At 46.7% G+C, this 14,108-nt stretch overlaps 1 protein-coding gene across 1 annotated transcript in view; it reads left to right on the top strand.

Moving 5' to 3' along the window:
• Positions 1-8,219: 8,219 nt before the first annotated feature.
• Positions 8,220-14,108, top strand: part of ETV5 (ETS variant transcription factor 5) — a 59,129-nt gene continuing 53,240 nt past the window's right edge. The window contains exons 1-5 of the mRNA XM_047732316.1: positions 8,220-8,396; positions 11,747-11,865; positions 11,997-12,084; positions 12,215-12,262; positions 12,356-12,406. Of these exons, the coding sequence (XP_047588272.1) occupies positions 11,821-11,865; positions 11,997-12,084; positions 12,215-12,262; positions 12,356-12,406 (232 nt within the window). The 5' untranslated portion in view covers positions 8,220-8,396; positions 11,747-11,820. The remainder of the gene's footprint in view (positions 8,397-11,746; positions 11,866-11,996; positions 12,085-12,214; positions 12,263-12,355; positions 12,407-14,108) is intronic.

Genomic DNA, 14,108 nt, shown 5'->3' with positions numbered 1-14,108 from the left:
CCAGCTGTATAAACTCACATGTGTCTTACCTTAATAAAAGCACATTCAAAGTGATAGCCCGGCTTTGTCTGACAGGAGGGATGGGCCACTCACCTTCCAGGGCCAGACACCCTCATCTGATGATTGCCAGGACTCGGTAATGCTCAGTGGGGGGGCGGGGGGGAGCAGAATCCAAGGTAGTAAAATCCAATTTGTGGGGGTTTTAATGGTATAATGTACATCCTTAGATATGATTGCCTGAGCAATAAAAAATACCTAGACCGATACACAAGAAACTATTAATAGGGGATGATTCTGGATAATGGGTAAAGGCTAGGAAGACATAGGGGTTTTTGTTTTCCATTCCACATCTTTCTGTGATGTTGAGAATTTTTGTCACGAGTCTCTGTCGCTTTTCAAAGAAATAAGACACAAAAATGAATCTTATGACTATATATTTTTTTAATTTTTTAAGTTTTAAATTACATTTTTTAAGTACTTTCTGTACCCAATTCACGACCCTGAGATCTAGAGTCATGACTGAACCAGGCAGGCGCCCCTTATGCCTACATTTAAAATAAACCACTTCAAGTTAGGTTAATAATGTTACTGAAAAACACGATCTGCAGTCTTACTAGAATGTTCATAGCCATGTCACTAGGAATAGCAAAAACAAGAAACTGCCTGAATGTCCATGAACAGTAAAATGGATATATCAGCCATAATATATTCATACGATAGGATACTATGCAGCAAAGACTGAATGAAACAGAGCTACACACTACAAAAAGAATGACTCTTCCAAATATAGTAAAGAAAAGAAGCCGGACACTGAAGAGTTTGTACTGTACAATTCCATCTATAAAAAGTACAGAAACAGGCAAGATTGGTTCATGATAACAGAAGACACAATAGGGGCTACTTTTGTGGGGAGTGGAGAGAGGGGAGTCACTGGAGAGAAGGGGGCACGAAGAGGTCTTTCGGGAACAGGGAACTGATAACGTTCTCTCTTGTAATCTGGGTCTAGATTCTTGCTTTGGGAAAATTCATCAAGTTCTACACTTACGATTTGTGTCCTTGCCAGTATACATGCTTCAGCAAAAAGTAAACAAAGTCACAAAATAGGTCACAATTGAGAAGTTGGAGCAGTCCTTACCTCAAGCTGATAATCTCTCTTAAGAGCAAGATGCCAACCTTCCAGCCTCCCAAAACATTCAGCGATGGGACAATGGAGATGGGAGCCTAACTGTGCCCCTGTGTCCTGCCCCGAGGCAGAGCCCACGTGCGAAGAGGAACAGACAGAGGACCTGAGGACTTTCACAGGGTAGAGAAGTCAGAGCTTTCCTGGGATGGGAGGCTGTTCTCATGTTTTGCATTTTTACTTACATAGTTCGGCTATTTCATGGGAGAGAATGTGGAGAGGGGAGAGGAGCAGGGATGAGGAGAGGTTTTTAGGTGGGCTCTGGTTTAAATAGAAGGTGCCTTATGTCCCAGAGGTAAGGGGCAGGTGACAGACTACTAGGAAGAATCGTGGTGAAGGAGAGACAGAAGGGGACATTACCTGTATTTAAACGCCGACTGTTTGGCTCTGTGGGGCAATAAGGGGGAAAGACTGCCTCAGGTCTAAAGGTTAGGCTGGATGTCTGGTTGAAGCCATATGATCAAATCCACGGATGGGGCATTTCACCCGGGGGCTCCCTTACCAGTGGCTGTCCTTGATCTTTCCTTTGTCCAACTCAAACTAAATGCACCCTCCTCCACAGGCCTGACAGAGCCGAGGCAGAGGTGGGCACTTCAGAAACCAAGCCAAGAGCTGAAAGAACCACCCTCCTTACCACCCGCTCTCCAGCTGCCACGTTGAAGCAGGCCCATGAGAGAATCCACATTCCAGCCCCGACAGCCTGCCCTTCCAGCGGGCCCAAGGGGCGATGCCAGAGAGAGGCCTTGCAGAGCCCAAGGCGGGCAAGTTCTGAGCCTGCTACTCATACGTGGGGGGCTGAACTGAGAACATTGCAGTAAGTGTTAACCCCTGGCCATAAGGAACTCTCCACAATGGCATAAGGGAAGCAAAAGGAGGACTCTGAATGGTCAAAATAGATTTTGCCAAGTCGACACATTCAAGTTCATCCACTTCCTCATTGGAGGGGGCCTTGTGGCTCTTACCCAGAACCCGTGGACCCTTTCTCTACGCCCAATTCAAACTCACTTGGTTGGCTGCTTTCCCTTCGCGGATCAGAGGCAGCCGTTGACAGCAGCCATGAAGGGCTGCTGGAGACGCATGTTCTTAACATGCAAACAAGTTCTGACTGACACGCTAGTGTGGCAAAGGAGCAAGACAACTTTGAAGATAAGACTCGGGATTCCCCCCCAAATTCCAGCAGCTTGGTGGGGCTCCTTTCTGTGAGGACAGGCAGTCCTTCTTGGGCCTGGGGGGTCGAGCAGGATGTCGGGCTGTGACTGTCCCACCGGAGGGCCAAGGAGGCTCAGGAGAGACAGCAGGGGCACTTGTACACAGCAGAGAGCCCACCACAGAACCTGACTCCTCCCTGAAGGCTGTGAGAGGCCTAGGAAGTTTCTGAAGATTTTCACTCTCCTATTTTTTTTCTCTTTAAGGTTTTGGGCCCAAGGAAAAAGAATTCCTCAGCCATCGGGAATCTCAATATGACATGCACTCCCAGGTTTCCTGGAGAGTAGATGTTTTCTAAAATCTAAGAATTGAAAGTTAGGAGAAAGAGACAGGAGAGAGGATGTTCTCAAGCTTAGGAAATGAGCCAGGAGAGGAGTGAGGTCCCACTAGGCCTGGCTTGTGGGTCAGGGGCCTGGCTTGTTCCCTCCTCGCTATGATAGCTCAGACAAATTTGTTAATCTCTTGTTATGACTCTCAGTTTTCACAGCTGCAAATTGGGTGTTCTTGCTCCCTCTGACGAGGATTGGGAGTGTTAACTAAGACAATGTACACGAAGCGCCTAGATTGGCGTCTAGGGGACGGATGATCAGTAAACTCAATTTCCATTCTCTTTCTAAAGTGGCTTTACTGAACACCAAGTCTTGCTGGCCCAGGAGTGTCATTCAGAAGTCAGAGTGGCTCTGTCTTTAAGTGTCTGCGTTCGGCTCAGGTCATGGTCCTGGGGTCCTAGGATTGAGCCCCACATCAGGCTCCCTGCTCAGCAGGAAGCCTGCTTCTCCCTCTCCCACTCCCCCTGCTTGTGTTCCCTCTCTCTCTCTGTCAAATAAATAAATAAAAATCTTTGAAAGAAGAACAAGAAGAAGACGACGATGCCAACGACCAAGAAGTAGTAGTAGTAGTAGTAGTAGTAGTCAGGTGGGAGCTGCTGGAGCAAGTCCCCAAAGAAGCACTGGGACTTCCGAGGGAGTGGCCAGTAAGCAGCCAGAGCACCTAAAGCAAATGAGGGAATGACACAGAAGGAAACTGCAGAAACATAGACTTCATGAAGTGTTTCAGAGCAAGGACTCCGTTCAAGATCTACATTCAGCTCCTGACTCCAACTCCTATTCTTAGATCTTAGACCAATTCCCTAACCTCTCTTGGCTTCCTGGTCTATGAGGGTCTAGGAAGGTCAAGCAGGTTAGTACAAGCATATCCCCTCACCTGCCTGGCACAGCAAAATGCTCTCTCAGCTCTGGCTGTGGTCCTGCAGGTCCTTCCCTGGGGCTGAGGTGTCCCAGCAGAGTGGGGACCCGTGGGCTCTGGAGGGCCCCCCTTAGAGGCACTCTCTCTCTCTCACTGGGTGCTTGTACTGTGACCTGGAGTGATTTATGGAACTTTCCCAGGCTGAAAATCCTTCATCTGTGAAAAGTAGATGTGGTAATAATAGTACCTCCCTCAGAGGACTGTTGTTGGGACGAAATGTGCTAACACATGTGAAGGGTTTGGGAAAGTGTCTGGCTCATATGAAGCACTCAGTAAATGTCAGCTGTTATTATTCTCCGGCTATAAGGAACCCTGAAGGCAATATGGCCCCTGTTTGTTTAAAGAGACATTGAATCTAAAAAATTTTCTTTTCTCTCCCTTCCATTTTTAGGGTATTTACTTCTAAATTTTAGAAAGGAAGAGATACTAGCCAAATGGAGTTCTTTATCTCTCCCTTGAAGACAAAACAAACAAACAAACAAACATTTCCTCACCTTTTTGACATTGCCCTCAAGTCTCTTCCTCCAAATTATACTGGATGTGTCCATGCAGCCCACACCCTAGCCTCCATCCAGGGCTACACTCACCAGGACAGTTCTAACAGAGGAATGGGAGGCAGTCCCCCAAGGTGAGGGACCGAGAGCAGGACGCTGCCACATTTTCTGCCGCCATTTTGGTGATCAGCTAGAGGCAGAGTTGGCTGCCTTACGTTTTAACCTGCTTTGGGGATTTTAGGGAAAACTTTAAAAGCTGTCCTCTAAGGTAACAGATGTTTTCAGGCTTGGAGCAAGGAACTTGTTTTTCCATCCTTCCATGTTCTTTCCCTGAAGACATATTGCACATCAAACAACAAGGTGTGAGTTATCCTGTTGTAATTAAGTGAGTTTTGCTACCACTGGAGGACAAAAGCTAAGTTGACACTAGATGAGTGTTCCAGAGGACTGGTCACTCTTTTTGGTATCTTTTCCAGTCCTGTTACTCTCCTGGAACAGAAGAAACAGTACATTAGAACATACGTTGGACAAAACCTTCAATGTAAGTGATATTCTAAGGAGGGAAAACTCAATGTACTAGACAAAGAACTTCTTTTTTTTTTTAATTTTTAAAAACATATAATGTATTATTAGCCCCAGGGGTACAGGTCTGTGAATTGCCAGGTTTACACTTCATAGCACTCACCATAACACATACCTTCCCCAATGTTCATAACCCAACCACCCTCTCCCTACCCCACTCCCCACAGCAACCCTCAGTTTGTTTTGTGAGATTAAGAGTCTCTTATGGTTTGTCTCCCTCCTGATCCAATCTTGTTCCATTTATTCCTTTCCTACCCCCCAAAACCCTCACGTTGCCTCTCAACTTCCTCATATCAGGGAGATCATATGATAATTGTCTTTCTCTGATTGACTTATTTCACTAAGCATAATACCCTCTAGTTCCATCCACATCATCACAAATGGCAAGATTTCATTTCTTTTGATGGCTGCATAGTATTCCATTGTGTATATATACCACATCTTCTTTATCCATTCATCTGTTGATGGACATCTAGGTTCTTTCCATAGTTTGGCTATTGTGGACATTGCTGCTATAAACATTCAGGTGCACGTGTCCCTTCAGATCACTACATTTGTATCTTTAGGGTAAATACCCAGCAGTGCGATTGCTGGGTCATAGGGCAGCTCTATTTTCAATTTTTTGAGGAACCTCCATACTGTTTTCCAGAGTGGTTGTACCAGCTTGCATTCCCACCAACAGTGTAGGAGGGTTCCCCTTTCTCCGCATCCTCGCTGGCATCTGTCGTTTCCTGACTTGTTAATCTTAGCCATTCTGACTGGTGTGAGGTGGTATCTCATTGTGGTTTTGATTTGTATTTCCCTGATGCCGAGTGATGTGGAGCACTTTTTCATGTGTCTGTTGGCCATCTGGATGTCTTCTTTGCAGAAATGTCTGTTCATTAGACAAAGAACTTCTAAATACTGACACTTACCTCTTTTTTTTTTTTTTTTAAGATTTTATTTATTTATTTGAGAGAGAAAGCGAGTAGAGGGCGGTGAGGAGCAGAGGGAGAGGGACAAGTAGACTCCGCCCTAAGCACGGGCCCAAAGCAGGGCTCAATCCCACCACCCTGACAACATGACCTGAGCCAAGATCAAAAGCCTTAACTGACTGAGCCACCCAGGTTCCCCCTGAGAGTAAAGGAACTCTTATAAAGCACAGATAACAAAAGAAGATGGGGAGTAAAGTGGGGATGGCAGCAGAGGACATAAGTCACCAAGAAGGAGAAACAGATGAAAAGAAGGAATACGTGTGGAGAAAAGACATCAGAAATACTAAACAAAAAGGAACCAACTCTGGGCCCAGGAGTCAGCGTGCCAAAGTCGGTCACCATGAGTTACACCATCATGTTTCACACTATAGCTATGGGGCCTGGGCCCCCAAGGACCTCCCTGTTCAACACAAGCTCCAAATTCCAGAATCATAGACTCCTAGAGCTAGAACAATTCCCTGCATGCATCTATCTGCCCCCACCCCCACCCCAGTCCCTTCACCGAGCCACTCAAGACATCCCAAAGTCCTGTCTCATGCTACACCAAGCTAATATCTGCTTCCCTGTGACATCAACCAGTTCTGTCCTCTACTATTTGGGGTTCAAATGATATTTCCTGGTGATTTGCTGATCAACTGAGACACATGCAATTTCTCCCACATAGGGACTCTGGAGCCTGCCAGCCTTAGAGCAGTGGATGTGGAGCTAATCTGGGCGGGGAGTCCTGAAGAGAAAAAGTCCTCAGAGCTGGTAGCAACTCAGTGGCAGCACAGGAGTGGGATAAAATCTCCATCCACCAAACAGAAATAGCATTACCTGGCAATGAATAGAGGTTCTAAGGGAAAAACTGTCCTTGAGCTGGGGTCAGAAGCAAAATACTCTATTGGAAAATTAAATATCATGGAACTGCTTGTTGAAAGATCAGAACACCTTCCCACCCATTAACTCGTGCTCCCCCCAAGTATCTTGCAGAACCAATAGCTCCCACAGGACCAGTGCTGGGTCCAGGACTCAAGCAGTGTACTCCAGTTTCCTTTGGTGTACCCTAACATTTCTTGGGCTATAAATGACAAAACAAGTGGCTTCTCTCTTTAAGATACACAACTAGAAACAGAAAAGAAGGTGGGCAAATTTTGACTTAAAAAAAATTTCCCCCCTAAAAATCCACATTGCATTCCCCAGGCAGGGGTGGGGGCAGCCCCACAGTTGGCTACCCTGAGACCCCCTTCACTAGGGGAGGGGCTCTCCTCTAACATTTGATGTTTTTCCTCCCTACCACGGTCACACGGGGTGAATGGCAGGGCACCCCAGCGTCCTGGGGAAGAGCAGAGAGCTGCCCAGCCTTCACAGAAGGGGGTAGAGGGAGCAGAGTGGGGAGAGAATTGCTTATTTATTTGTTTCCTGGAACACCCTGTTAAGAATCTCAGCAATTGCAGTTAGTGCCCGATCGTTTGGCAGGCAGAGTAGCTTCTCGCCGTTCCCAGCTGCACGGGATCTAATTCGCAAATGCACCATCTTGCATTCAATACTTAAATGGAAAACAAGCAGTCCCGGAAGGGAAGCAGGCGGTCTAACTCTGCAGGCCGGTTTCGGAGGGATTTACGTTTCTAGGTCGGTTGACTGGTTGGTGCCATCCCCGGAGAGGATTTCTTTGAGCTCCGACCCTCTCTCATCTCATCTCGGGTCCAGAACCCACTCTGGCGGACGTTGTAAACTGCAATTAAACAGGGGGAGCAAACGGAATTTGTTTGGGCCTTAGGCCTTGCCAGAATAAAATAGTAACTAAAATCTGTTTGAGAGCTCAGATTTTAAAGGGAGATACTGCTTATTCCTCCCCCAGTGGAAACCTGGTTAAAAGAAATTAAGGCCTCTCTTAAAGGTACCTAAGATTAGAGGGCTTGGTTTCCGTTTTCTGTGTTTCTGTGGGCCAAACGCCCAGGTCGGTCAGCGAGTTTCTTTCTGGGTGGAATGACGAATTTCTCTCGCCTGAATTCTAAAATGATAACTTTGCTTGGTACTGCAGCTGCGAACGTCTGGCGCCCAGTGGCCCATCCTGGCAGTGGCGTTGCGGGGCGGGGGTTGGGGGCGAGAAGCAGGGGTGAATGGAGACGTGGGAAGAGCCAAGCCTCGGTGAAAAGTTGGGAGAGCTGCGAGGAGGGAAGTAAACGCGACTCTTCGCGGCTTCGTCCCCTTTAAGTGCTTCACTGACTCAGCTAAGCTTCCCCCTCAGGTCGCGTTTTTTATGAATGAAAAACGTCCTTACATTCATTATATAAACAAGCCTGTGCTGATTGGCCAATGGCCCCCGGTGCATAAATTATGTAAAACAGACCCCTGAGGGGGTGGAGAGGGACGCGTTATTGACCAATGGGGGCTGGAGTTGATGGGGCGGCTTGGCTGGATTTGCCCGCAGACAGGGTAAACAAGACGTGATAGACAGGCGGAGGAGCTGCCTCGGGCCAATGAGAACCAGGCTGAGCTAGGACTGCTGGCCAATGGCGGCAGGCGGAGCAGCACGCCCCGGGGGGCCGGGCCAGCGCTCCAGCCTGGTTGGCAGCTGCGGCGCAGAGTCCAGCCGCTGGTGCGCAGAGCGGTTCAGCGTCCCCGGAGCGGTTCGGCCCAGCCATTCGCCCAGGCGCCCAGGCCCGGTGCGCGCGTGCGTGAGCGCGCCTGCGCCCCGGGGCCGCTGCAACGGGAGGAGAGCGGCTGCCTCAGGTGAGGGGGCGTCGAGGAGGCAGGGGGGCATCGAAGGGGGATGTCCAGTAACGGGTCCGAAGGGCCCAGCTGGCGAGAGTTCACTGGCTGATTCAGAATCCTCAAAGTCCGGGTGTACTTTCTATCTGGACTGAGCTCTCCACCCCCACCCCCGAGCGGGCTGCCCCCTCCTCTCGTGGCTCGCTTCGGTTCGGTTCTTGGGAGGCGTAGGGTGGGGGTGGCTAACGGTTCCGGAGCGCTCGGAGAGCGAGTTTCCGCACGTCGCGAGGAGGCGCGCCCGGGCGCGAGGTGCCGGGGCTCTCGGGTGGGGATGGGCGGGGGGGAGGGACGCTGAGTTGCGGGGCTTTACAATCTCTGGAGGTCTGAGAGCCCGGAGGAGACTTGGAGGCCCGCGAGAAGAGACGCCCGGCGAAGCTTTTCTGGTGGGGAGGAGGGGGCGGGAAGCAGCTTGAAGGGGAATATTTGAGAGGTGATGCCCCCACAAAGTACCAGGAAGGGTTAAGTGACACAGGCATGTGCAGCCTGAGGGTTTGAGGGTTGGCCAGGAACTTATGCAGGCCTTGCAAGTTTCAGATTGTGGAAAGTGGACACTCAATCCCCCAACTCCCACCCCCAGCAGCCTGAGGGCGTCAGGCTGCATCGCGATTCTCGAGAAATCGGGGAGCATCAGTGCAGCGGCCTGAGGATAGTGGGGGGAAAAGCGGGTGCGGGGTGGGGGTGGAGAGATGCTGGAGACTCTCGCTGGATTAGGCATCTGTCCGCATTTTCAGAGGAGAGGAGACCTCTGGGGGGAACCGAACTCCTGGTTGCGGAGGAGTGCCAAGGAGAGATGTTTGGATGTTTGGGGGTCGGGGGCCGGGGGCCGGGGGCCGGGGGCCGTTGCGGGTGGTTGGTAGCGCCCCGTGCCGCGGCTCGATTTTATGAATGTGGATGACTTTATGAATGAAGCGGGTTTCTTTCGTTGGCTCGCTGCTCCCTGCGGCTTTTTTTTTTTTTTTTCCTTTCCCTTTTTGTGAATGAAGCATTGAGCTTTCTTCCTAAATCGCTGGGGGTGAGGGGCCTGCGTCGGAGGCTGGGCGTGCGTTGGAAGTGGGGGCGGGGGCTCATCCAAAGGAGTTTTCATGAATGGGGAAGGCTGGGAATTGGGTGGAAGTGTGTCTTGTTTTGTGAATGGGGCCCAGCGCGAGGGATCCAGTTACAGACTTTACCTGATGTGGCGGCTGCGGCTCGCTCTTCCATTCATAAAACCAGGCCCGCTGCGCGCCGCGGGGGAGGGGCCTCTATCGCGCCGCTGCGCCGCGTTAAAGTTTTCCTGGGGGCACCGGGAAGGGGGGACCACAAAGGAAGTGGTTTAAACTCCTGTAAGGCTTTACAAAAAATTATACTTCGAACAAGATTTTCCTAGCCCTTGAACTCTGAGCGCTGCTTTAAAAATTCTCGATGCCCCTCCCTGGTTCGCTTATGGCAGCCTCTTTCTTTTATTTCATTTTTTAAAAAGGTATTATTGCTCTTCGTGGTGAAGTATCTTGCAACGTATTTCATCGTGAGATTCGGAAATATGTCCCCCTCCGATCTCTTCTCCGTTGTCCCTTTCCCCCTATAGACACTGACATAAATTCTAAGGTCACGATTTAATCTGACAGATTTTGAAGTCTACAGAGGACTCATTTTCATGGCCCTCAACTCACTGCCGACGTTTCTCAGATTTTGTGTACGGGTTAGTGACATTTGAGAAAGAGGCTTTATTCTGAACGTTTAGCGCTGTTTGGAAGGCATGCAGGCATGCCAGCGGGAGTGTTTTTCTAGGAAATTATGGACTGTGTACAGTTTTGCTCCTCTCCCTCTTTCTCTTTGACTTTGAAAATTTCTGACTAGTTGGGCCAGAGTGCTGAGAGGACCATGAAGGGTTTTCTTGTATCCTGCTCACTTAAGAAAAACAAGTTGCGTGGAATTGCCCACTGAGAAAAAGTTCCCTATTTAAAATTTGTATACAAGGTAAACAAAAGAATTATCTGCAAACATTTTGCTTTGTTTAGAGCTGCGTAAATGAAATTACTGTTTTCTCCATTTTGTTGATTTAACCGCATTTCTATTTGGAGAATGAAACAAAGGGTTCAGGAAGGTGGTACCTTCCTAAAATTGTTACTTATTCCTCTGAAATTAGAAAACGTTCCCTCCTGGGGCGCCTGGGTGGCTCAGTGGGTTAGGCCTCTGCCTTTGGCTCAGATCATGATCTCAGGGTCCTGGGATGGAGCCCCACATTGGCTCTCTGCTCAGCAGGGAGCCTGCTCCCCCTCCCCCGCCCCCACTCCATTTCTCTCTGCCTGCCTCTCTACCTACTTATGATCTCTGTTGGTCAAATAAATAAATAAAATCTTAAAAAAAAAAAAAAGAAAGAAAGAAAGAAAAGAAAAAAGAAAACATTCCCTCCTTTCCATTTTGACCTTCAACCTGTCTTCCCAGGCCCAAGACTTGACAGTGCTGAAATAAGTTTTAATATTTTTTTGCAAGTTTGGGGAAAATTGACTTCACTCTAAGAAACAAACTGAATTTTCTGTACATGGATCTTTTGCTTTTAATGCTTAAGATCTCTGGTAGAGATGCATTTAAAATCTGTGTGTTAGAATTTAGTTTCCTTGATTCATTACTTTTCATGGCTATTTTATTTATTTTAGAAGTTGGTGATATCACAGATAATCTCTGTAAGTTGCCATAGGAATATTTGTGACATTACAGACACTAGATCTGTTTGAACAGAAGAATTAGGTTTTAAAAGAGTGTTGTGTGAAAATTAGTATATCTCTGATCAATATATGCCTGGAACTATATATGGTATCTTACCACTGACCTACAAACTACTTTTAGAAACACTATGTATGTCAAATTTTTAATTGCCAATAATTTGGAAGGCTTAAACCCATTTTTCTACTTCCTGTCACTGTACTGTCAAAAATGAAATTATCTCTTAAAAAAAAAAGGAAGACCTAACATTATAAATGCCCTGGAGAATCTTCTATTGGAGAGAAACTTGAAATCACCCTTTTAAAATGACAAGAAGGAGTTTTGGTTTTGGTTTTTATAGGGAACAGACAATAACAAACTTACGATGTTAATGATTAGAGAGAGGGGGAAGGACAGCTAGGTAAATGGATTTGACACTAAGTACACTATGAACTTATGATGTCCTTAATCAGGCACACCTTTAGTCTGTAAATCTTACACTCTGAGTGGGCTTTAAGTACCTCAGAGAAAGGTAGTGATTTTGCACAGGCCCTAAAAAAAGAGCAGTAAAAATTATTTCATTTCTCCTTTTCCCCTCTCAGTTAAAATCTCCCAAATTCCTATTACAGGAGGACCCCTTTCCCCCCAGAAAGTACTCAATGCTGAAACCTTTCAAAGTGATATTCGAGGCATTGGAAACACCATGGATGGGTTTTATGATCAGCAAGTCCCTTTTATGGTCCCAGGGGTAAGTTTATGTGGCTTTGGTTTGTTTTGTTCTCCCTCTTCAAATATGAATCTTCTCATTGGTTTAGTAGCACAATCCCCTTTGGCCCCTTTATTACCCTTGAGCCTTCACTGTGTCTTGGCCTCTTTCAGAAATCTCGATCAGAGGAATGTAGAGGGCGGCCTGTGATTGACAGAAAGAGGAAGTTTTTGGACACGGATCTGGCCCATGATTCTGAAGGTAGTGAAGCTTTCCCTTTGGTCTGTGGCTTCTTCAAATGGTCCCCTGTGAGAGCCACATGTAGACTCACCCTCCCTGTTCTCCCCAGCACAGGAGTTCTCATTCTGGTGTCTTCTGTTTTCAATTCCAGAGCTGTTTCAGGATCTCAGTCAACTTCAAGAGGCTTGGTTAGCTGAAGGCAAGTTTCTTGGCTGTCCGATTTTCCATATAAAACATTTCACTGTGCTTTGTAATAAAACTTAAAGGTCTAAAATAAAAATCTCTTTTCCAGCACAAGTTCCTGATGATGAACAATTTGTCCCAGATTTCCAGTCTGATAACTGTAAGTACCTTTCTGGGGGTGGCACGTTTGTTCCGAAAACGTTTGGTCTTGGAACATCCATGTCTGGAAGACTCTTTTCAGCCATTGCCAGTGTATTTGGACAGTGGAATGCATTTAGTTTCTTTTAATAATTCAGAGTTAACCCCCAAAACTTTTGTTTCATTCCTTATTGGAGTTATTTCTAAAATGCTTTTATTCCTTTGCAGGTAAGATTTACTGAACATAATTTCATCCTAAATTTCTTTTTGCCTAAGAATATTGCAAGCCTTCAAGCTCAGAATTATCAATCAACTGACATCATATATATAAGATGTTGGACTTAACATCCATTAACCAGACATTATTTTATGGCATTTTTTTGGTTTGTTTTATAAATTAATTCCTTGATGCAGATCATGAGTCTGACATTTTTTTCTCTTTTAAAGGTGCAGAAAATAGTTAATGGAAGATTCCAGTTAATTGTGGCCTCACCCAACATGTTGTCAATTTTGTTTCTACTTCTAAGTTGACACAGGGTGGTCACCGTGTGACCTGATTGACTCTTATTTTTCGTATAGTTCAGGACTTATCTTTCAGAGAGGAGTCTAAACTTACTCTTCGAATGTTCGTGAAGGGCCCCTATCACTGTGTTAATAAACGCAGTGGGAAGCTCAAAAGATGGCTCTCGGTGCTGGCAAGGGCATGGTTAGCTTTGTGCTGATCTTTCCGGGCTGTCCTCAACAGGTTTGGGAGCTTCTATGGTCCAGGCAGAGCTATCAAGGACAAAGCTGGCTGATGAAATGTGAGCAGCACAGGGCAGCTCTAGAGAGCATTAGTCACTGGCGAGTGAGCAGGTTTAAAGAGAGGCCTGGAGAAAATGCTGCCTCTCTTGAGGGTTGCATCATAGAGAAATTCATGTCTCTTAGTCATAGTTTATAATAGCAAGCACCTGAGCCAGGCAAGGATTCGATTTCTCATTTTGCACCAACAAATTCTTCCCTGCTTTTAGTGTGGTGTGTGTGTGTGTTTATGTGTGTATATGTGTGTAAATGCCACGGGAGAGAGAGGGTTCTTTGTATCTAAGCTGGCTATTCGAAATTATTAGATAAAAGACCAGAGGTACCAGCTAAACATTCTTTAATGCACCCTGTTCAAGGCACAATGCCATGAAATTTAAAAGAGAGTAAACTCTAACCCGCAGATGCGTACTTACCTTAGCGATGTCAGAGCTCGCTATAGTTTTTCTATAGGAAGGGGCATGCATGTTAATTATTGCCCTTTGATTGCTTTCAAGTGTTTGGGAAGGTTGCCACTAAAAGGCTAAATAAAGATAACCCAAATATTGTGTGTGCGTGCGTGCGTGTGTGTATGTCCGTGTGTGTGTGTGTGTGTGTGTGTGTGTGTGTGTGTGTGTGTGTGTTGCAAGATAAAAGGATTTGTAATCCCACTTTGTTCTGTGTTGACAACTGGGCCCAGCCTTTCCCGTTTCTGCTCAGAGCAGCATAAACCGCAGTCTGCTTGGGAGGTGGCTTTCTTGGCAGAAGTTCTTTGAAATGCTTTTATGACACTTTTGTTTGTTTCTCTGTAACCCAAAGAGTTAAGAGGGAGTTGAGATGACTGCATTCAAATTGATTTCATGTGCTGAAGCAAAGGTATGCTCATTAGAGAAAGATGTCAGTAAACAAGATTTATATTTGAGATGAGAGATGTTTATCTGCAGGAA

The sequence above is a fragment of the Lutra lutra genome, chromosome 1 (assembly GCF_902655055.1).
Source record: "Lutra lutra chromosome 1, mLutLut1.2, whole genome shotgun sequence".
NCBI classification, from domain to species: Eukaryota; Metazoa; Chordata; class Mammalia; order Carnivora; family Mustelidae; genus Lutra; species Lutra lutra.
This window is presented reverse-complemented; position numbering and strand designations above follow the sequence as displayed.